This window comes from Vulpes vulpes, chromosome 5, assembly GCF_048418805.1.
Source record: "Vulpes vulpes isolate BD-2025 chromosome 5, VulVul3, whole genome shotgun sequence".
Lineage (NCBI taxonomy): Eukaryota > Metazoa > Chordata > Mammalia > Carnivora > Canidae > Vulpes > Vulpes vulpes.
In genome coordinates, this window is record NC_132784.1 from 38,458,870 (window position 1) to 38,482,459 (window position 23,590).

Genomic DNA, 23,590 nt, shown 5'->3' on the forward strand with positions numbered 1-23,590 from the left:
GCACCCTGCCCAGTCCAAGGCTTGCCAAAGACATGGGGCCATTGCTTATTTCACATCTAACCTCAAAAAGGGAGACGGGAACCAATACACATACACATTCTCTGGGGTGTCAATTTTCCAAAAGACAAGCTGCTAACCCAGTACCTCCAGTAAGCGTTTGCCATCCTCATGCTGCTTCCTAACTTCTTCAGACTGTGTTTGGTAGACTTCAAATAATCTCTGGGCCACGTTTCTCAGAGCCGCTGCTCCTGCTTCTCTGGAGGCTTCCAGCTAGAAAAAGAGGTCATGTATGTTTTGACATTTACAGTAGAAAAGGTTAAAGGCAGAACAGTTTGATAGGTGACTGAAAACAGAGAGGCCGTAACTGTACCATTCGCATCCTCCTATAAAGCAAATAGGAGAAAAGACACTATTACCTAGTAAGAGGAAAAAGTAAAATGAGAAACATTCTATTTAGGGAAACTATCATGCACAAGGATTTACACCGACCAGGCCAAACCAAAGCTCCACAATCAGTGCCCTGCATTTATAGACTGCACCTTCAAAGAGTTCCACAGTGTCTCATCAGCTTATACACTTACTTGCATTTTATCGTTGATGTCCATGATACTAAAAAGATGTATTTTCCTAAGACAGCAGTGGGACAAGATGTGAGTATTAACGGCAAGTGTCCAGGATTTAACCAAAAGAAATAATCAAGAATGGCCACAACGATTTACCTACAGAAATATTCATTGCAGGACTGCAAATATAATAACCCCCCAACCCAGAATATATAAAGTATCCAATAATAGGTTAATTAAACAAAATAATGAGCCATTTGACTATGAGTGTTCTCATTAATATTTATTAAATATGAAAGATTTAAAAAAAACTATTTAGGAGGAATACTTAACATGAGACCGACCTTCTTAACACATTTTTAAGTGTATGACACTGTATTAACTACAGGCACAGTATCAAACAGCAGATCTCTAGAACTTATTCATCTCGCACAACCGAAACTTTATATCCGTTGAACTTTTGTAAAATCTTTTCAATAGTAAAAGTAGTCTCCAAAATAGAACAGTGAGATTTAATTTATAAAATGGAAAAGTGGTTCTCTATGAAGGTGAGCATACGTGTGGATCCGTGGATGTGTAAGGATGTCTGTCTGTTTTTACATATCCATGAAACTATCTTATTGGCTCAAAGGCCCAAAATCACAAAATCAGAAATTTCTCCTACACCTAAAATAACTACCAGAAATTCCTCCTGGATGGCTCAGTCAGTTAAGCATCTGACCCTTGGTTTCAGCTCTGGTCATGCATGATCTCAGGGTTGTGAGATTGAGCCCCACATTCAGTATGGAGTCTGCTTGAGATTTTCACTCCCTCTCCATCTGTCCTTCCCCCTATAATAAATAAATTAAAATCTTTAAAAAAAAGATATTTCTCCTGATAGCCATACCTTGATTTTCAATATTTCATTTTCTTTGTTCATTTCTAAGAGCTGCTGTTCTTTCCCTTTCATCCTTTCCATGAGCAGATCCAAACTGCGACAAGAGGGATCCATTTCAAAATCTGAGCCACTCTGAATGTTTCTACAATGCTGAAATGAACAAACATGAAAATCGTCAACCTATTCTTTTCCTCTACAAACTTTGACAACAATAATTATCACTCACTACTAATATATATACAAAAAAATTCAGGTCAGCACAAATAAAATAAATATTTTGAATTTCAAATATCAAAGGGGAATTCTAGATGAAGCAGCTGGCCTCTATATTTGCTCAAATTTGATTAGGTTCTTATATTTAAAAAAAGGTAGAGGAATATCTTTTATACTTTTTTATTTCCTATAGTTTTAAATATACCATTAAGTCCTTTTTGGGAGATAAATAATATCCACAAGGCTTATTCCCCCCCCCTTTTTTTTTATCTAAGTTGCAGACACAGATGCATTTTGGTTACATTGTATTATAAACGAATATAATCAGACCTAATAGTTACAATACATAATAGTCAATGTTCAATGATGCTTCACTGTAATCACCCCATATTAAATTTCCAGAGATATCAGAACTGAATGTTATTGCCAGCATGACTCAATGTAAACTCTTGCCTACTGAAAATAAACTTAGAGAGCATAAAATAAATCTTATCTAGAATCAAAGACATGTGGAAGTGGAAAGATAATTTGAAACTATCTAACTCAACTACATCAATTTTACAGATACCAAAAGTGAGGTACTGTGAGCCTCAGTTAACACGGTAAGTGGGAGAGCACATGAAACAGCCTCTTGAGTATCTACCCTACCTATGCTTTCTGCTCTTCCAAATTATTTCAAGGCAATATACAATTCTACATACCCTGAAATGAAACAATTATAAAATAATAACTTCCTTTTAGACTTCTATTTAGTAAGCATCTATTATGTGCCAGGTAATCTTTTAGATGTTTTATAAAGCCCCCTTTGTCTGAATGCTGCAAACACTAGAAGGCACTATGTCCATTATTCAGAGGAGAAAATTGAAGATGAGAGTGTTTCACTAGTAAGCTTATTAGCAATACTAGTAAGTGTTTTCTAGTATTTTAGGAGGTTATACCTAAAATAACCACCAGGACCAGAATTGGAACCCAAGTTTGTTTAACAAAGGCAATATTCTTTCCAGTACAAAATATAGGTTACGTTTACAGAAATAAAAAAGCAGAAAATAATATAGTGAAATAAATAATATATATAAATATATAAATTTTAAAGACCTGTAATTCCATCATGGTTTTGTTTATTCCACTCCATACCCTACTATATACTCTCACTCTCCCTATTTTGTTTTTAATTTGTAAAAGAATACTCCATGGAAAGAGTCTTGTAGAAGGTAGATTGCTGGCAGCAGTAGATAGCTACAAAGGTCATGGATTAGTGCATCTTGAACTTTGATGTGTATATGAGTCACTTGGTGATAGATCCAGTTAAAATGAAGATTCTGATTCAGAAGGTCTGGGGTGGAGCTCCAGATGCTGCGTTTCTAAAGAGCTGCCTGGTACTGCTGCTGCTAGGAATACTGCCTACACTTGGAGAGCAGCAAAGCCCTAGATCAGTATGCTGAATTCCCACATGGACTTTTTTTTGTGTGTGTGTGCAAATATCGCAGAGGAAGGAGCAGGTCCTTTGAGGCCATTATTTGCTGACTATCTTGAGGTTTGAGATGACCAAGGCAGACACACTGGCAACACAATTCATCTCCATTCCTAACTCCTATCAAGGTCACCAACCTCTCCATTGTGATATCCAATGGTAAATGTTCAGTTCTCAATTTACCTGACCCATAGGCACCATTAGACATAGTGCTGAAACCCTTTTTCACTTGCCATTCAGTGACTCTCTCTCTTCCGGTTTTCCTTCTAATTCACTAGTGTCTTTTTCCAGCCTGCTGTGAGGATTCTTCTTCTTCCAAAGTGTTGGATATCTCAGGACCAAATGCTCAAATTTCCTGCCATTTAATTTCTTTTAAAGATTTATTTATTTATTTATTTATTTATTTATTTATTTATTTATTTATTCATTCATTTATTTTTGAGAGAGAGAGAGAGAGAGAGCACTCCCATGCACATGAGGAGAGGGGCAGAAGGAAAAAATCCTCAAGCAGATTCTCCCCTGAGTGAGCCCGGAGCCAGAGGCAAGGCTCAATCTCAGGACCCATGAGATCATGACCTGAGCCAAAGCCAAGAGTCAGATGCTCAACTGACTGAGCCACTCAGGTGCCCCCGTCATTTCTATCCACACTCACATTTGGCAATCTCCTCCAATTTCAGAAATTTAAATGCTATCTTTATTTCTAAAATCTCTGCCCTGTGGCCTGGATCTTCTAGCCCAACCCTCTACCTTCAACCCCAGAATCAGACACACAGTACCCATTATAAATCTCCACTTACAGGTGAAATAAACAACTCAATAGAACCAAAATGGATTTTTTTTGGCCTTTACCACCATTCACAAACATTAACCTTTTTTCTAGTTTCTGAGCATTTAATATAAGAAAATTTTTGGAGCTGGTTGTGTTAGTTTGGCAGACTGAGCATGATAAAGGGAACAATGTTTATGCCTCATACCCTATGTTCTTCATTCTCTATGGCTACACTATATAGTGGACAACATTGGTATTGATGAGGTGCACTTGGCTTCAGATGGGCCATAATCCAGCACAATCCAGGCAAGGCTAGTGTAGATTGCTTGACATGAGAATATAAGGCCAGTAACAGGGGAGATGGTACATTCAATTTTATCAATTGTCTGATCACTTGGCCTAACAGCTTAATAACTTCGACTCTCTGTCCATTGGCGTGACCCAGGTGAGCCTAAAAGGTTGTACCTCCATCACCCTTTGAGAAATGTTGCTGCCCTATATCCTGGCTGGGCTGACATCTTTACATATACTTTAGATAAGTAAGCCCTATTTAAAATATTCAAGTAAGGTCTAGTCCTTCCAATCTGGGCCTGCTAATAACATCTGTGGTTAAATATTTCATACATATGCCCAGTAACATCTTTAGATACTGACAAAATATTTAACATCCATCATTCAAAACTTCAAAGAATAATTTAATAATTATCATAAAAAGTTATTTAAATAGGGTTTATACTATTTTATGTTTATTTACTGAAGGAATAAAGTGGTACATTTTGATCAATTTATTACCTTTGTTTCTAGTTTGTGATTTGTACTGTTATGTCCTACTTCATCTTTAAAAATTTGACTTCGGATCTTTTCCAGAGTAGTTCGGATCTAGAAGAAAAGCATATTTAAATTTTTTTTCAAAGGCATTTAATGTCAAATACTTTTTTTCTTTATACCAGCTACAGTATACCTGATTTATCTGGAAAGTAATAATAAACACTGATCTGAGATTTAAATAACTGCCATCAACCTGACTTGCATTTAGGCTAATATTGTTTAGACTGCAGAAAATGAACATTTGGTCTTTATAATTCTTTCTCAGTCAAACCTAAAATATAACCTAAATGAATATTATGCTACAAAATAATTACTATTTAGTAATTAGTATTTAATACTATTTAATTCTATTTTTCCTATGTAGCAATTTAGTACTAATTTACTATTTAGTAATTACTATAAAACAATTACTATTTAGTAATCACTACAAAATAATTACTAGCTAGTAATTACTAGAGAATAATTACTAGCTAGCAATTACTATAGAATAATTACTATTTAGTAATTACTACAGAATAATTACTAAGAGAAGATCATACAAATTTATGCATGAAATATAAGCCTCATGTCTTAGTGACCTATGGAATTGTAAGACACTCAAAGATGAATTAATCTAAGTAACTTATAAACTAGCGAGGTGCAAATTTTTCTATCTGTTCTAAGAAACAGTTCATAAGAATATATACTTTTGTCAGCCATTATCACTGGATTCTCATAAGATTTCACATTTGTAATGAAGTCACATGCCAACATGTGATCACTGAGGAGAGCAACCCAGCACTGTGAAAAGGAAGCAGTAAGGAGAGATAGTAACTCAGAGAAAACATAAACATCTAGTTGGGAGCACAGTAGCAACACTCATGAAACAACTGAGAAATGATATAAAACAGTAGGAAGTGCAGTGGTGAAGAGTGTGGGGCAAATTAAGTGCTGATAGGTGTTCTGAACCCTTCTGGCCCATGATTCAATTTTATGCCATGTGTGGAAACAGAGGTTTGTGTCCTCAAGAGAGGTTACCAAACATGTGTTGAAATTTCAGCTGCTGGGATTGTCCTTTACCAAATGTGTCCTCACAGGTTCTACGGAGGGAGAAACAAAGCCCACCCATCCATGTTAGGTTGCATTTTAAAAAATCATGATCGATTTCCAGCACCTGCATACCTTTTTCACATATTCAGTTTCTTCAATAATGTGAGCTGATGTGGACTCATACAGGGAAGAGTTATTTTTTATTTTACCACTTGGGGGAATCTCTGTGGTCACTGTTACTGTTGTCATTGTGAATTCTGGCTCTAGGAAAACACAAATCAGTTAGTCAAAACTAATTTCTTTGATGATATGACAATACGGTCCATAAACTGAAAGAAGTTCTGTATTAGCACTATAATTAAATATAGTAGAACATGTGATTAATTATTGATATCTGGATATATCCAGGAATTAATTTAATATAAAAACAGCACCAGCTGAAGCATTCCTTGATCAGAAGTATAAAAATCAAATTATCTGAGAAGAAACTATGTAAAATGTCTCTTTTTACTCCACGTCATATTGGACTATAAAACCTTAAGACTACAGATTGCATCTTATTCATCTTTATATTCCAGCACATTGTAAGCACTTAATAAATGACTGTGGAACTAAAATAATATATTATAACAAAATCATATGTATATATCATATATATATATATCACTTATATGTCACTTTATACTCTTTTTTAACTCTCAAGAGCCTATAAAGGTCATCTACTGGAGAACTATTTGTAATAGAAAAATATTGGGAAAAGCCTAAATATCCACAAAAAGAGGACTAGTTGAATAATCTGCTATGAAGTCTTCTCTAGGATACATGATTCAATAAAAAAAGACATGGTGCAGAAAAGGTTATATAAAGGATGTATAGCATAGTGATTTCTAAAAGAAGGAAGGGGTGGATAGAAGGGGAAAATCTGTGATTTAAGTTTTGACACTGGACAATGTAATTGTTTTACCTAATTATAAAGTAAAACTAAATTAAATAGGAGAAATGAAATCCTTCTAAAATAAGAAATAAATACACAAATAACTATATCTGTATAACAAGTTGAATTATTATTGAATTACTTGAAGTGACTTTAAAACACATGCCAGGGGCTATTTATCCCAGGTGTGCTATGCCCTAAGAACAAAAGGAAGTGCAAAACAATCTTAAACTATACTCATTAATAATATTGTTAGTGGAAATATTGGTATTGCTATTTTGAAAGTAGTATATGTGTATGTGCATGCACATGCACTCACCCACATGTATGATGTAGATGTATGCATGATGTATGATGTATGATGTAGATGTATGCATGATGTAGAATAAAGCCACAAAGTCATTCTCTTAACATCAAGAACTAAAATTTTGAACATAGAGAAAAAAAATCCTACAATTAGAGCAAAAATGTTCTGTAAACACCTTATAATCCAAACTGAAATTATGAATATAAAATAATGATTTATTTTCCTCTAAAAAATGTATTCTAGGTCCAGCCACTCAAAAATTTCAAAATATAAGCAATTGATGCTCCCAGTGCCCAGACCATGGTCTCAGTATATCATTCTCTACTAAAAAGAAATCATGGCTTCTTGAATGATTTAGGTCTGAGACAAGAAATATACAAGGTAAGTCTGAGATATCTTGTTCTACCAGAAGGCAGAAGGTGACTTAATATTACACAAAGCCAATCTGATAGAGGAAGGACTGTGAAGGATTGAAAAATACGAAGGATTATAAATTCCTGAAATCATGGTGACAGGAGAAAAACCACCACCAACAGTAACCATCATCATCCAACTCAATGGAGAGAGGCCATCATTATACTAACATTAGCTCAAAAGAGGAAGTGAGATAAATGCACCAACAAGCATTTATCTTGCCTTTCTTGTATGAATTATATTTCATGGTAACCAAATAATTGATTCTTTTTCTTTTTAAAGAAGTCCTGCTAATAAATCTAAGTGGATGATAGAATTAGACCTACATTTTGCAAACTCTTATGAAATATGGATCTAAACAACAGTCATCAACCAGTGCCAAAATCACTAGGTGAGAGGTTGATGAAGAATGCATTAACCTGGGAACCTTACTAATCAATCATGACAGAAGTAGAAAGAGACAACCAGATATTTTGTCCTCTAGATGTCGTACAATCACATGCAAAAAGCATCACCTACAAAGTATGCTTTAAAAAAGAATTGAACTTGAATCTAATCAAGCCTCTATATCTAAGGACAGTAAGCATCTGAACAAGAGGAAAATGTTCAATGACTCTACAAGGGCGAAGGTTGCAATCAGCCAAATCCAAATTATGTGACATTTTATGAGACAAATAACTAGTTCCTTCCACAAATTATATGAAGAAAGATGGGAAGAAGAGAAGGAAAATTGCCATAAATGAAGAGTCTTAAAGAAACATGTGACCAAACGCAATATCTGAATCTTCCTTGGCTCTTGATTCAAATAAACCAGGTATATGAAGACATTTTAAGACAGCTGGGGAAACTTTAAGTCTAATTGGATAATGGGTTATGTTAAAGAACCATTGCAATTTTGCTAGGTATATTAGAATTATGATATTCTTTAAAAGATCTTTTCTGTTAGTCATCCATACTGAAATATTACATTTAGAATTGTAAAATACAATGTAAGTACTCTAGCAGAGAGAGAAAATGGGTGGGGTAAAGATGGAAGAAATTTGGCAAAATGCAGGGAATTACTGAAATAGGTCAAGGGCACATGGAATTCACTATGTTCCTCTACTTTGTCTCTTGTTATAAATTTCCCCAATAAAGAGTAAAGAACTAAAAAGAAATAAATCAATAAAATGAAAAGCTCTGTGAGGTAGGATTATTCACCTTACCTTACTGAACAAGAAGCCAAGACTCCTGTAGGTGGTAACTTACCCAAGGTCACTGGAAAACGAACAGAGCTGAAACTCAAGCCTTTGTCTTTGGGACACCAAGTTCAAGGGTGTTTCTATTACATTAAGGCTGGCTTCCCTGGTGAAGAAAACAACAACAGCAAAAATATTTAAAATTTAGCAATGACCTATGCTGGTAAAGCACACAAAGAATTTTCGTATTAGCTATTATCACTTTAAAACTAGCTTGCTATTGGAATAATTCTAAGTCCTGAATTTATTCTTTAATCTTCAATGAAATTGACAGAGTATGCCAAGAATTTTCCATTTTATTATAAATATTCTTAGACAACCACTATGGCTTCTATTTATTTCGCCCAAAGTCGATTTGGCAGCTGCAACTCAGCAAGTCTGCTTTTGCAGAATGTGAGTGCAAGTACCTCTGGTACTTGGTCTTCTGAAGTCTCTTCTGGGATGAAGTTCTTGGTCCAAAACATCATTTAAATGCAACTTGAAGTAAAAGAAACACCCATAGAGACAATAAGCAATGTGTTTGAAAACCAGAGGGGGATGATCAAGCCTGAGTGTGGTCAGCAGGCATGTGAGCCCAGTCTGGCTTCCCACCTATTTGCATAGTCTGTAAAGTCACAATGGTGCTTACATTTCTTAATGGTCTAAAATGAACACACACACACACACACACTTAACAAAAATCAAAACAGCTACATCATTTTGTGCCACATGAAAATTATATGTTGTTCAAATTTAGTGTTCATACTTGAAAGTTTGCAATACCCACAGCCATTCATTTCCATATTGTCTCTGCTGTTTTTGATTTACAACAGCAGCGAAAATATGTGGCAAGCAATGTCCCAGATATTTACTCTCTGGTCCTTCACGGGATAAGTTTGCTGACCCCTGGGTTAGGATGGAGCAGAAGTGGGAGCAAAATCTGTGGGAAAATAGAAGTGAGCAGAACAACCAATGTGGTCTGAGTTCCATTTGGTTCTCCGGTTCAATCCTCCCTGATCTACGGTCCCATGTGATTGATTTGCATTCTTTTTTTCCTTTTTAATATGTTACCCACCGTGTACGTTAACAAATGATGAGAGGTGTTTCAGCATAGGAGTTAATCAGTCTTTGGGAGCGATCCCAAATGCATTCTCACGGTCTTTCATAATTTGAAAATCACACCAGGCCCCACGTTATATGTCCTAAACATACTCTCTTCTGTGCCTTTTATTCTTAATATCAAGGAATTCGGCTCCTTTATCACTGATATTTCTCAAAACATCGAACCTCTTCCGCTCACTAGTTGGGCCATCTTAAACAAGTTACATAGAATTTTAGCCTCAACTTACCTTTGTCTGTAAAATAGGGATAATAAAACACCTAGAGTTGTAAAACAGAGTGTTTTTTTTTTTTAACTTCATTGGTTGCAGCAGGCACTCAATGGGCAGTAATGGTTAATACCATTGCTCCTATTATTTTATGTTATCAATAACCACAGAAGATACGCAGCCGATAACAGAGGAGGTAGTTTATGCCCATCTGGTTGCAAAGTTTACATCCAGCTCTATTCAAACGAAATCCAATTCCATTCCTCTCTTTGATTCAGGAAATTTTTGTGATCACAGTCCTTGATTTCTATAAAGAAACCCAAGGGGAACTTAAGCCAGCAAAGTCCAAATTGCCATATGGCATTACCATCCTGGGGAAAATCCATCTTAGCATTTTATTTCTGCCAGAAGTAGATTAGGCAGATAAAATTTTCAAAATAAAACACAATCAGTTAATTAAAGTGAGAAAAGAATTTTATTTGCTTTATGCTACAGTGGATTGAAGACAGCTTATAAGTGGCATCACACCAAGAGGTGTTATTTCCCAGATCAGGGCTTTTCAAACAGGGCTCCCGGGGGGCCGGGGAGGTGCTAAGTAGACAGGGCTTTGCCATCTCAACTTGAACCAAAGTGCTTCTGCTTTGTTTTGTCACACACTGAATTTTTCCATGAGATTTTCCATGAAGAAAGAACATTCTCCAATGAAAAGGTTTAGAGGCAGACCGCCTGGTTTCACGGCCTGCCTCTGCCACTCAGTAGCTGTGTGACCTTGCACAACTTTCTCGACCACTTATGCCTTAGTTTCCTTATCAGCAAATTTCAGATAATATTAATAACTAATGATGAGAGAAACAATAAACAACATGGGGTCCTTTGCAAGGTAACATTTCCCCAGCATTTAAAACAGTGCATAGCACACAATAAATGATTTGTATGTTTGTCCAATGAGTAAATGAAATAATCCATTATCCACAATTATTGCTGATAAGCAGTCTGAATAGTAGAGATGAACCGGGTAATATTTTAAACCATCTGCAGACCCAGGTAGGTTATAAAGGAAGATCTGCTTCTGGGATTTTAAGACAAGAAAATCCATGGTATCAGTTCTTTCTCAAAAATGCATCAATAATTCATCAACATCCCCAACTGATTATGCTAACGTCTAATGAACAGTTTACAGTTTACAAAGTGATTCATACACATTAATTGTAATCTGTGCCATAAACCAACACATCACTGGGCGCCCAGGATAACGTAAGCAAACCTACTTCTCTGTTTAATGATGTGAGAATGGCTTATCCATTATACAATAAACACGTGTGAAGCACTGCTATGGGGTTGAGTATTGCTCCTTCCCCATTCCTACGATGAAGTTCTAACTTCCCAGTATCTTAGAATGTGATCTCATTAGGAAGTAGGATCATTACAGATGTAATTCGTTATGGCAAAGTCACCCTGGCATAGGCTGGTCTCCTAATCCAATACGATTGGTGTTTTTATAAAAATTCAGACACAGATGCACACAGGAGAATGTAAAGCTGAAGGCAGAGCTCAAGGTGATGCTTCTACCTGCCAAGGAACGCCCAAAACTGCAAGCAAACCACCAGAAGCTGGAGGAGAAGCATGGAACAGGCCCTTCCTCACAGCCTCAGGAAAACCCAACAGTGCCAACACCTTGACCTTAGACTTTGGCTTCCAGCACCGTGAGACAAGCAATTGCTATGTTTAAGCTACTTAGTCCGCGGTACTTTGTTACAGCAGTCCTAAGAAATGAGTACAGGCAACTGCTTGTATTCAGAGCTTCTAACAACGGTATTTTCATCATTTATTTAATCTTTGATTGAGTCATTCATAGATGAAACATTTATTGAATAGAGCTGTGTGGGGTGCTGTGACCCCAGAGGTGCACCAGACACCCCGCCTTCATGAGACTTTCAGCATAGATGGAAGACAGATGTTTTTTTTTTAATTTTTTTTTTAATTTTTATTTATTTATGATAGTCACAGAGAGAGAGAGAGAGAGGCAGAGACACAGGCGGAGGAAGAAGCAGGCTCCATGCACCGGGAGCCCGATGTGGGATTCGATCCCGGGTCTCCAGGATCGCGCCCTGGGCCAAAGGCAGGCCCCAAACCGCTGCGCCACCCAGGGATCCCGAAGACAGATGTTATAAAACAATGGAACACTTGGGAACATGAGAGGTGGGGACAAGCGTGAGGAAGAAAAGCAGGGAAGCACAACAGAACAAAAGGAGGTGCTGTTCTGGTTGAGTGGTGAGGGAAGGCCAATCTGAAGAGGTGGCATTTGAACCAAAGACTTGAATGAAAGGAGGAGATGCTGTGTGGCCGCCTGGGAGATGAGGGTTCCAGGCAAAGGGGCAGTAAGAGAAGAGGCTGGAATTTGCTTGGAGTGGTAGTAGATGAAACACTAAAGTACACAGTGTAGCCTACCACTTTCCTTTTCTTTTATTTTTTTATTTTTTTCCCTTTTCTTTTGATGTAGCAGGGACTTTTTTTTTTTTTTAATAGACTGAAACTTGTTAAGACTTCCAGTTTGCCCAAGGAGGTGTCTCCTCAGCTACCAAGAACAGGTCTAGCCCTGGCTGGTACGGCTCCCTCAGGGTTGAAGTGAAGTGTGGGACACTGCCAGGTGCCAAGACGTCAGGGGACAGAAGGGACACTAAAATTCAGTTGACTGCCCAGTGGTATTCTCAACTCACTTCTCTGGGTGCTACCCGAAGGCACCATGGTGGACGCATGGCATGCTTTGGCTCTCTGGCACTTGATTCTCCTTCTCAGATATGCCGAATCACCACCTGTATGAGTCTCTGCGGGAAAAGACTTCTTCTTCCTCACTCCCTCGGGCTGGAGCACAGGCCAACACCTAGACTCAGCCAACCCTCAGCCAACCAGGTACTCAACTCAACACCTAGACTCAGCCAACCCTCAGCCAACCAGGTGTTCAACTCAACACCTAGACTCAGCCAACCCTCAGCCAACTGGGTGCTCAACTCAACAGCTAGACTCAGCCAACCCTCAGTCAACCAGGTGTTCAACTCAACACCTAGACTCAGCCAACCCTCAGCCAACCAGGTGTTCAACTCAACACCTAGACTCAGCCAACCCTCAGCCAACTGGGTGCTCAACTCAACAGCTAGACTCAGCCAACCCTCAGCCAACCAGGTGTTCAACTCAACACCTAGACTCAGCCAACCCTCAGCCAACTGGGTGCTCAACTCAACACCTAGACTCAGCCAACCCTCAGCCAACCAGGTGCTCCCATCTGGAAATGCCAGTAAAGGGATTGGCCCTGGGGCTTGTTGAATCTGGAGGCAGTGAAAACCTCATTATTATTCTGAGAAGGGAAGGAGTCCCTCACAGAGTGCTGCCTTGTGTCCAGGGAGCAAGAACACCAGTGGTGACATCTAGTGACCAGTGGCAATGCCAGGACCCTCTCCTCCTCCTGTGATAGCCTGCTCTTGGCTGAGGGACCAGCACACTGGATTCTCCCATTTCTAAACCGGGAAGTTCCTTTTCAACTTGTTATCCAGAGCCAATGAACTAAACTGACAGGTTTGCAACCAAGAGCCCTGATGGGTTTCAGCACAGTTTCTGAGTTCTGAGCTGACAATATTGAATATTGTTTCGTCATCATTCTTGGTCACTCTTCTAGAGAGCTTCGATGTTAGAAGCTGCAAAAGTAAGCTGCAAGAAAAGTGAATCAGGGTAATTAGGTTACATGAGGGGAAAAATACTAACATATCTCCAAACTCTTAAAGAGACTGACCGTGTCTTGAATATTAAACAGCACACCTGTTCTGCAGCTACATTACACAGCACAATGGTGACATCCAGTGTCAGCTGGCTAAATCTCAGGTGACTGTGTATTTTACTGGAAAACGATGCACACTGTATCAGAAGACATGCATGGTAAACCTTAGCTCCAGTAGTAATAACTTTTGTTCAAGTAATAAACTAAGATTTTTAAAGTAGAATTAATTTTATTCATTTGTGATACTCATTTATATACAAACACATATTTACATCATAACCAATGCTACAGAAACTCTTAGATATGAAATAAAAGCTATCTCAGTTTTTTAAAAAGATTGAAATATCGGCACACATGGAAAATACAAATAAATGGGATTGATAAACACCCTGCCATTTACTGAAGAATCATTTCCCATAAATTGTCAAAATTAAGGATGCCTGGGTGACTCAGCGGTTGAGCGTCTGCCTTTGGCCCAGGGCGTGATCCTGGGATCTGGGATCGAGTCCCCCATCAGCCTCCCTACAGGGAGCCTGCTTCTCCCTCTGCCTATGTCTCTGCCTCTTTCTCTCTGTGTCTCTCATGAATAAATAAAATCTTTTAAAAAAATTTGTCAAAACTAATCATGACAACGTATTGTACAACAATACCTACCATCTATATATCTACAGCTTTATCTAAGTCCATCCATGTACACAGGTATAATGCAATCAAGTCACAGAAAAGTGACTCAAGGTTTTCAAGTTCATCAATTGACCTCTACCTGATATACCAGGTGGCCCAGATATACTGGCCTTAAATCCTGGTGTCTTTGTAAGGAAATAATCTATCTTCATATTTCATCGGCATAATTTGAAATTTTGAAAGCAGCTGAAGATTTCACCCAGTGCCCCGTATGGCTACTAAACTGCAAAAAGGAGTAAATCACGTGAGTCCCATCCACTGTGGGGAAACACTGGGGAGAAGGGACCAGAGTCTGCTGAGCACCTACTACATGCAGCCTAGGGTTTGCTACCTTTAATAATCCTCACACACACCCTGAAAGGTTTGTGTTACTATTCCCACTTTACAGATGAGGAAAGGAGGCTGAGCAAGATGAAGCAAAACAGCTGGTTACTGATGGTCGTGGAGGTCAAGCCATGAGTCTGCTGGGTCTTTCCAGCTCATCACCTTGCCTTCTGCTGCATTCTGAGCAGATTTCTAAGCCTACTTTCTTGGGCCCCAGCTAGTATAGTAGTCAGACCACTGAGTAACCGTCAAGTAACTCCTGTTGTGAGCTCCCTGGTGCATCCTCTAGGACCGTGAGCAGATGTTTTTGTCCCAGTAGATTTATTCCCTGGACAGAGGCAGTGTGGCCTCATGGCTTAAAAATGGTGGCTTCGGACTTGGTGGGTGCTGTGCATAAGGCTGTGCTACTTCCTGCTAGCTGGGTGGCCTCTGAATAGTTTTCAAACGTTCAGCTTCAGCTTCCCCAAATGAAAATTTCAGATGCAACTGTTGAATTTACCACAGAGTTATATGAGGATTAAACAGTATAGTGCACAAAAAGTGCTTCACGAAGTGTCTGACCCATCATGCACATTTAAAGAATATTAAATCATCATATTGACACCCACAGCCCATAGCGGGCATCTGCTTATAGAACATCGCTTGGAAGTGTCAAAGCCTCAGCTCAGCTGTCCCCTCACTGTCCACCCTTCTAGTCAGACCATCCCTCCTGTATTGACCTCAGTTAACAGTCAACTCAAAAACCACTTAGGACTTGGCAATGAAGAGCATATGAAAAAAAGCATACGTCAATGACATTTATCTTAGTCATTTGTAACATTTAAAAGGAAAGTATCCTTTCAGAAAATATCTCTTGTGACTTTATAAAATATTTTAAGAGTAAAAGGTTCAGGAATAGACAAAATATCTTTAGCTTCCTAAACTCATCCTGGAATATTTTAGCTCCAACATAATTTACTTCATTTAAAAAATTATCCAGGGGCCACCTGGTGTCTCAGTGGTTGAGCATCTGCCTTTGGCTCAGGTCATGATCCCGGCGTCGTGGGATCGAGTCTTGCATTGAGATTGCTTCTCCCTCTGCCTAAGTCTCTGTCTGTCTCTGTCTCTGTCTCTCTCTCTGGGTGTCTCTCACAAGTAAATAAATAAAATATTTTTTAAAATAAAAAATAAAAAAAATTTCCAGTAAGGAGGTAAGTATGAATGAGGATACAGAGTGGCTGGAGCTCCTGTCTGTTGCTGATGGGAATGCAAAATGGGCAGGCACGTTGGACAACTCTTAGGCAGTTTCCTATAAAGTTAAGCACTCACTGTAAACCAGCAATCCCACTTCTAGGTATTTACCCAAGTGAAATGAAGGTCTATGATCCATATATCACAGATGTTACTAATTGCCAAACACTGGGGAAAATTCAAATATACATCCATAGGTGAATCCTAATCATCAATAAGAAGAATGAAGTACTGATGCACACAATGTGGATGAATCTCCAAAGCATTTTCCTTACAGAAAATAGCCAGATCCAAAAGCCTACATACTCTCGTTCCATTTATATGAAATTTAGAAAATTCAAAATTACGGTCACAGAAAACAGATCAGTGGTTAACTAGGGATTGGGAATGGGGGGGATTGACTACAAAGGGGACAGAGGGGAATTCTGGTGGGGAACAGAATAACATAACTGTTCTATATCTTTTTTAAAAGATTTTATGTATTTGAAAAGGAGAGTGAGGCCATGAGCAGAGTAGGGGGGAGGAGGCAGAGGGAGAGGGAGAAGCAGACTCCCCACTGAGCAGGGAGCCTGAGGTGGGGCTCAATCCCAGGACCTCGAGATCATGACCTGAGCCGAAGGCAGACACTTAACTGGCTGAGCCACCCGGGCACCCCATAACTGTTCTGTATCTTGAAGGTGATGATGGTTCTGTGACTGAAACCATTTGTCAAAACTTACAGAACTCTACTAAAAAAGGTGAGCTCATAAACTTTTATTTGAAAAAAATAATAATGCAACAACAGCTTAGAGAAAGCAAAGTACAACTGAGACCTTAAAAGCCAAGGACCTTCACTGATTTTATCAGAGCTAACTGGAAGTCACAGCCGGATTTGTTTCCCTTTGTTCAAATTAGTGACCCCAAAACAATATAAATGGCAAACAAAACAAAACAGTGATGGAATCAGGATTGGTAAAAGGCAAAGTAGAACCACTGTTGCCACAAGAGTAGCCAGTGAAGCCTGACATTCCATATGGTGACAGAGGAGGCCCAGGGAAATCTTAAACATCCTAAGAAGTCACCCATACTTATTATTCACTAATGTGGAAAAGTAGGAGAAAATCTATAGAAGTCTATAAGAAGTAAGAATATTTGCCACGACAAGATTTAAGTCTAACTCATGAGCCTTGAACCTTCATCTCATCTACCCGACCGCTTCTTAATCGTTTTCTAGATGCTTAACTTGTTTCTACTCTTCACAGTGGCCCATTTGCACGTAGACTATTGGGTCAGTGACTTCAAAGTCTGTCCAGGAAGGCCACCACCGGCAGCCAGGCCCTCCCACCCCAGGAAGACGTCAGATTGACGCACAGGCAGTGCAGCGTGTTCCCCAAATCTGGAGGCTCACGGAAAGATACCAGAGTGAGAGGCAGCTTCTGGTTCTGGGTAAAATCTAGTTCCTTAGAGCAGATGACGTCATCAGGAGCCATGAGTGAGTGAGCTCATCAAAATAACTCACAGACACTCACAGCTCAACGCTGATCAAGCCTCCCTCTTGCAGGTGAACAGACACAACCGAGGCAGCTTGTCCCCGCCAATTTCAGAGCATATGAAAGTGGGAAGGATGAGGAGAGAGTCCTGTAAATGATATATGACTCTTAGGACACATTTAGAACGACATGGTCAGTGGAAGTCTAGAAAAATGCACCCGTTCCAGAGATTTTTTAAAGCCTTTACCAAGTTTAAAAAAAAAAAAAAAAAAGGCATTACCATTACCAGTAGAGTCTGATTAATTCATCCCACCACGGATCATCAAAGGAGTATTCCCACCCAGGGATTTCAGCAGGTTGTTCTGATAGTTCAAGCAGAAAAAACAGTTCCAAATGAACACATGCAACCATGGAAAACTATGTTATTTAATCTAGGCTATCTTGTTTTCAAATTTTATAATTTTAAAAATAAAGTCCTTTGCATTCTAAGTTGTCCATAAAATAGACCTTTAAGTTCTATTAATGATCTTTTTTCCCCCCAATATAATGCATAATTTCAGTAGTAACGCACAGGCATGAAGAGACATATTGTCTTCTCTTTAGTTTCACAGAACCTTTTTCTAGAAGGGTTTCTACTCAACCGGAGAAATCCTTCTAAGAGGATCTTTCAGCAGAAGTTGTCAAGCATAACCTTCTAAGAATACATTTGCTGTAGTAGTTGGCACAAAGCAAGGTGAATGGAGGTGTGCAAGGGAACAGCTCTACCAGAACTGCTGGTCAACGTTCCTGATTCCTAGGAAAGGTAATTCAAAAAGGTCAATGCTTTTCAGTGTTAGTTCTGATTTGGTCTGTTCTCTGGACAACACACAGAAAACCACCACCACTGGCTGGTGAGCTATAATTTTGATCTAGGTCCTTAAAAAGGTCCCAGAGAAAAAAGAAGTGGGATTTTGTTCTGTTTTAGATTTTCTCTGCTCTAAGAGCTCAAACTAGTGCCTGATTTAATAAATTAACAGTTGTATCTGTTTTCATTCTTTAGCACAATCATAGAAACCACAGAATAACAAAACTAAAAGCTTATAAATCCACTTGCACTCCCTTCAACTTTTTAAGGCTTGAGGCTATAGATGACTCATGCTTTATGTTAAGTGTGCCACTAAAATGTTATTAGGAAGCACTCATTTTATTTTAAAGGTTTTATTTATTTATTTAATCATGAGAGACACACAGAGAGAGAAAGAGAGGCAGAGACACAGGCAGAGGCAGAAGCAGGCTCCGCACAGGGAGCCCAATGTGGGACTCGATCCCGGGACTCCGGGGTCACGCCCTGGGCCAAAGGCAGATGCTCAACCGCTGAGCCACCCAGGCACCCCCAGGAAGCACTTGTATTTTTGAGAGTACCTCAGTTATTGCTGTTAGGTCAATCATCAAAATTCACCCACTCTAAATGCATCCTTTGTGAAGAAAATGTAGCAAAGGAGGTGAAGTCTTTTCACACATGCTAATGTCAAGAGTGAAACATCTTCCAAGTCCAACCTAGAATCCCAAATGATGCTTTCTGCTACTTGCACAGGGTCTACTATTTACTATTCTCATGGGAATATCACAGGAAGATCACAGAAAATAGCAGTAATCCATAGAGAAATATATTTTTCATGATACAAATAAGAGGTTGGCTCCTATCAATTATTTTCAAATTATGCTACCATGGAAGTTGGACCAAAATATCTGTCTTCCCACTTAAATGTAAATGCAGAAAACTCTACTAGCTGGTGAACAAAATGCGGACCAGCCTTACAATGGCATGAAATAGTAGCAATAATAAGGAACCAACTACTGATACATGCTACACCCTGAATGAACCTCAGAAACACTGTTCTAGGTGAAGGAAGCCAGATGCTAAAGACCATCTATTGTATGACCCCATTTGTGTGAAATGTCCAGAAAGCAAATCTAAACAGAGAGAGTAGATTAATGGTTGCCCGGGGGTGAGGTTGAGGAAAGTTGTAACAAATAGGAAGGTGGAATCATTTTTTTTTAAAAGATTTGTTTATTTATTTATTTATGATATATAGAGAGAGAGACAGAAAGAGGCAGAGACACAGGAGGAGGGAGAAGCAGGCTCCATGAAGGACCCCGACGTGGGGTTTGATCCCGGGACTCCAGGATCGCACCCTGGGCCAAAGGCAGGCGCTTAACTGCTGAGCCACCCAGGGATCCCCAGGAAGGTGGAATCTTTTGTGGATGCTGAGAACGCTCTAAAATTGGATTGTCATGATGGTTGCACAATCCCATAGATTTACTAAAAATCATTGAATATACACTTGGATATATTTTAGGGTATGTAAACTACACCTCCAATAAAGGTGTTTTTTAAAAAAAAAAAAAAACAGCCACAATGACAACAACAAAAAAAGCAAGAATGACTTGGATAAAGTAAGTCTTTTCCTCTGGGGTAGAGTATAATTGTTTTTTCTAATTCACAGGAAAAAATAATGTGATGGATAGAATTTTCTCAATTTGAAAATTTTCATTCATTGATTTATATGCTAAATTATTGGCTTCCACTACTACAAGTTTAGTTTGTATTTAATTTGCATGAAATTGATATTTAGTTCTTTCAGGCTTAACATCTCAATTTTTCATGATATTAAACTCAGAACATGTGATTCCTAAATTGTTTCCCAATCTAAACAAAAGAGAAAAACACCGACCTGAATAATATATAAGGTCCCTTATAATTTTTAGAGTTGACTATTTAAATTTGAAGATAATCTAGTTCCAGTCACTGTCAAAACTGATAGATGATCACTGATATGGTTCTTATCTAGGATCCCAAGGTGTTCTGGAGAACTCCACCATTGTGCAAATTCCATGAGGACAGGAATGTGACTTAGTTACACAAAGTTGTATCCACCCCTTCTTACCTGATTTGAACTCAGAACAAAGTGCCCTGCCCAACAGGTGCTCAACCAATGCATGAACGGGCTCACAAATCCACACATACAGCAGACAGATTCTAAAACTGAACGCACACACATTCACGCTTTTGTTTTCCAAACCCGTGTATATGGCTATTTTCATGCTTAGTAAAATGCAAATTCACTCAAACACCTTGTTAAGTTGATAGTAACATTTGGCCAATATGAATTTATTTCCTATTGATAAATGGCCTATAATTTTGATATAAATATCTCAGCTCAAGAGATTTGAAACCACGACTTTTTAATTCCCTTCCAAATCTTCAGTTCTTTCTGTTTTCAGTCACGATCCCAAACAAATAAATATACACCTAATTTTTCAGCCTCAGCCAGAATTTGGATTACAACCCCACTGTCCAGCACACTGTAAATCAATCAGCTAACAAATAACATGCCTGTTATCCATTCACAAAGTAATAAAGGTGGATGATATAACTGAAATAGCGTATTTATTTCAAAATTTTAGAGCAGCTTTAGTTACCAAATTTATTCAGCAAGTCACAAAGATTAGGAACCTTAAGAAATTTGCAGGAAGTGTAAGCTGTTTTCATTCTTTCTGTAAATAGCTGAGGAGCCACAAGGGTATACCCTGCCTTAGGCACAAATTCCTCTGTGTCAGGGGCCTTCACTCTAAAACAATCAGTGTTGGGGGGGAGTGTGAGGGGAAACAGGCTGGTAACAGGAAACAACAGCGCCGATTGTGTCTGCCAGGGTACCTGAGACTCTGGCTCAGATCACATTTCTGAAAAACCAGACTTCTCCAGAACTGAATATTTAATAACATTAGGTAAAATCAAAAGGGCAGATTCTCTTTTTCTTATTGCAAATGCAGAATAATTTCCCTTGGTGCTTCATGTAGTCTTTACTAGAAGGTAGTAAAGAAAGTTTGGATTCCTAAAGTAAAACAACTATAATATAATGGAGCTCAGTTATGTTTGGGTCTAACTGCTTCTTCTGATCCTTATTTTATATATATATGATATATATTTATACATCAAAATTTTAATACAATATATAATATAAACATGTTTTATGTATTATATATGTATATATTGTATATTTTATATATTTCATACATTTACATATTATATACTTTATATGCATTATATACTTATATATCATATATTTTCACATGTTTATATATTTTTATACATTACATATATATATTCCCCCGTCTATTGAAGGGTTTAAAAGTCACAGCCACGTCTTCAGTCCCTAACAGCCGTCCTTAGGCTGTCCTGTGTAAGACACTAAGGCTCTCTTGTGCGCCTGCCATGAGCTCTGTAACTTGCAGCTTTCCAATCCCCAGGACGGTGGACAGCGGTCGCCCTGAGGGCCATGCTGCTGCTTCGTGCACCTGCGGTCCGAGGGCACCTGCACCTGCGGCCCGAGGGCACCTGCACCTGCGGCCCGGGGGCACCTGCGGCCCGGAGGCACCTGCAGCCCGAGGGCACCTGCACCTGCGGCCCGGGGGCACCTGCGGTCCGAGGGCACCTGCACCTGCGGCCCGAGGGCACCTGCAGCCCGAGGGCACCTGCGGCCCGAGGGCACCTGCAGCCCGAGGGCCGGCAGGAAAGAATAAGGGGAAGACGACCACTCGTGTTCACCCCTCTGTGCTCTTAAAAGCCGCGGGCCCAGGGACCTGTCACGGCGCCACAGGAGGACGACGCAGGTGTCCCGGCCCCTCGACCTCGGGGACCTCGGGGGACACCCCCCCGGGAACCCCCCCGGGGACCCCCCGCCGGCAAAGGCACCGCCAAACCGCAGCCTAAGTAAGAAGCCAGACGCGCCCCGGGCGGAGGGAGGTGGTCGTTTCCCGGGAGGGTGGGCTCCTCCCCCAGGGCGGGGGCGCGGACCCGGGCAGGCGCCCCCCCCCCACCCCGCCGACCGCCCGCGGCTGCGCCCCTGCTGCGCCTGCCCGGGGGGTGGGGGGCTCCGCGGGGCCAGGTCGCGGGGCCGGGCTCGCCTACCTCGCAGCGCGGGGGCTCCCGGCCTCGCCGTCCGTCCCGCCTCCCGCGCCGGCGGGTCGGGCTCCGCCTCCGTAGGCTGCGCCCCGGGCAGAGGTCGGCGCCGGGAGGCGGGGGGGCGGGGAACCCGCGCTCCGGGGCAGCCCCGCCCTGCGCCCCGCCCGCTCCGGGACCCCCCCCGCGCACCCCTGCACCCCCGCCCCCGGCTCCGGGGCCCCAACCCTGCGCTCCGGTCCGCGCGGGGCCGCAAGGGGGCCGCGGCTGCTTCCGAGGAGGGCTCTGCGGCGCCGCTCATCGCCCGGGGCTTCCTTGTTCGCGGAAAACTTTAGTTGGGGGCGACGGCAGACTGACGCGGAAGCGCAGGGGGCGTCCAGGGCCCCCCGCGCACCCCGCGCCCCCCGTGGCCCCGCACCCCCGCGCCCCGGGGCGCCTCCGTGGCCCCGCCCCCGTGTCCTTCCCCCCCGTGACCTCCCGCGCCCCCGCAGCCCCGCGCCCCTGCGACCTCCCGCGCATCCCCCGCGCATCCCCCGCGCCCCTCGCGCCCCCGCGGCCCCCCCCCCCCCCCGGCTCCTGTGACCTCAGGCGGGGGAGGGCATCTACCTCTATCACTGGAGCCTGTGGGTCAGGGGATCTGTGGCCGGTCGCGGTCCCCGCCCCCGCCCCGCCCCGCCCCGCCCCCTCCGCGTGGACGCCCCCACCCGCCCGGAGCGCACCGCGGGGACGCGAGCCGCCGGCGGTGAGGTTCGGGCGGGCCCAGCCCGGACTCCTGGGCCCTCCGGCTGGGCTCCCGGGTCCCTTTGAAAATTCATAGACATTTAGGGGCTGCGGAGCAAACCCTCATTATGGACCCCGCCTGTCTCCGTTTACCGGACCCAGAAAACTGCAGCCCAGTCCCCTAGTATCCGAGGGGATTCTGAATCTTCCTGGGAAAACCATGAGGAGGGGTTTCCAGCTCCCCCCCCCCCGCCCCCCAAAGAAAGACCAAAGAAACGTTGTTGGGTCTGTTGTTTGTTCTCCTAGCACATGAAGCGGTAGATGGAGACCCAGCCGGAGAAGTGAACGTTGATGTTTCTTTAGGTAGATTTTGCTTAACTAATCCTGGAGGTTCTGTTAATAGATACGGATATATTCATAGACCCCTCCGGCTCCCAGTAGCCAGGGGTGTTTATAATTACTTTAAACACTGAAGAAATCCAGCTGTTGACTCTGTTATGGG

At 41.2% G+C, this 23,590-nt stretch overlaps 1 protein-coding gene across 4 annotated transcripts in view; it reads right to left on the minus strand.

Annotated features, from left to right (window-relative positions):
• The window catches only part of CCDC68 (coiled-coil domain containing 68), a 51,783-nt gene extending 28,741 nt beyond the window's left edge, over nt 1–23,042 (minus strand). The window contains exons 1-6 of one of the 4 annotated variants that reach the window (XM_072757893.1): nt 22,975–23,042; nt 8,654–8,749; nt 5,883–6,013; nt 4,686–4,772; nt 1,450–1,590; nt 145–270 (exon numbers count right to left, since the gene is read on the minus strand). In XM_072757893.1, coding sequence (XP_072613994.1) covers nt 145–270; nt 1,450–1,590; nt 4,686–4,772; nt 5,883–5,999 — 471 coding nt within the window. In that variant the 5' untranslated portion in view covers nt 6,000–6,013; nt 8,654–8,749; nt 22,975–23,042. Of the gene's footprint in view, nt 1–144; nt 271–1,449; nt 1,591–4,685; nt 4,773–5,882; nt 6,014–8,610; nt 8,750–22,377; nt 22,478–22,974 lie in introns of those variants that run through there. The other 3 variants (XM_072757895.1, XM_072757892.1, XM_072757894.1) reach the window with 3 other exon arrangements.
• Nucleotides 23,043–23,590: the final 548 nt, after the last annotated feature.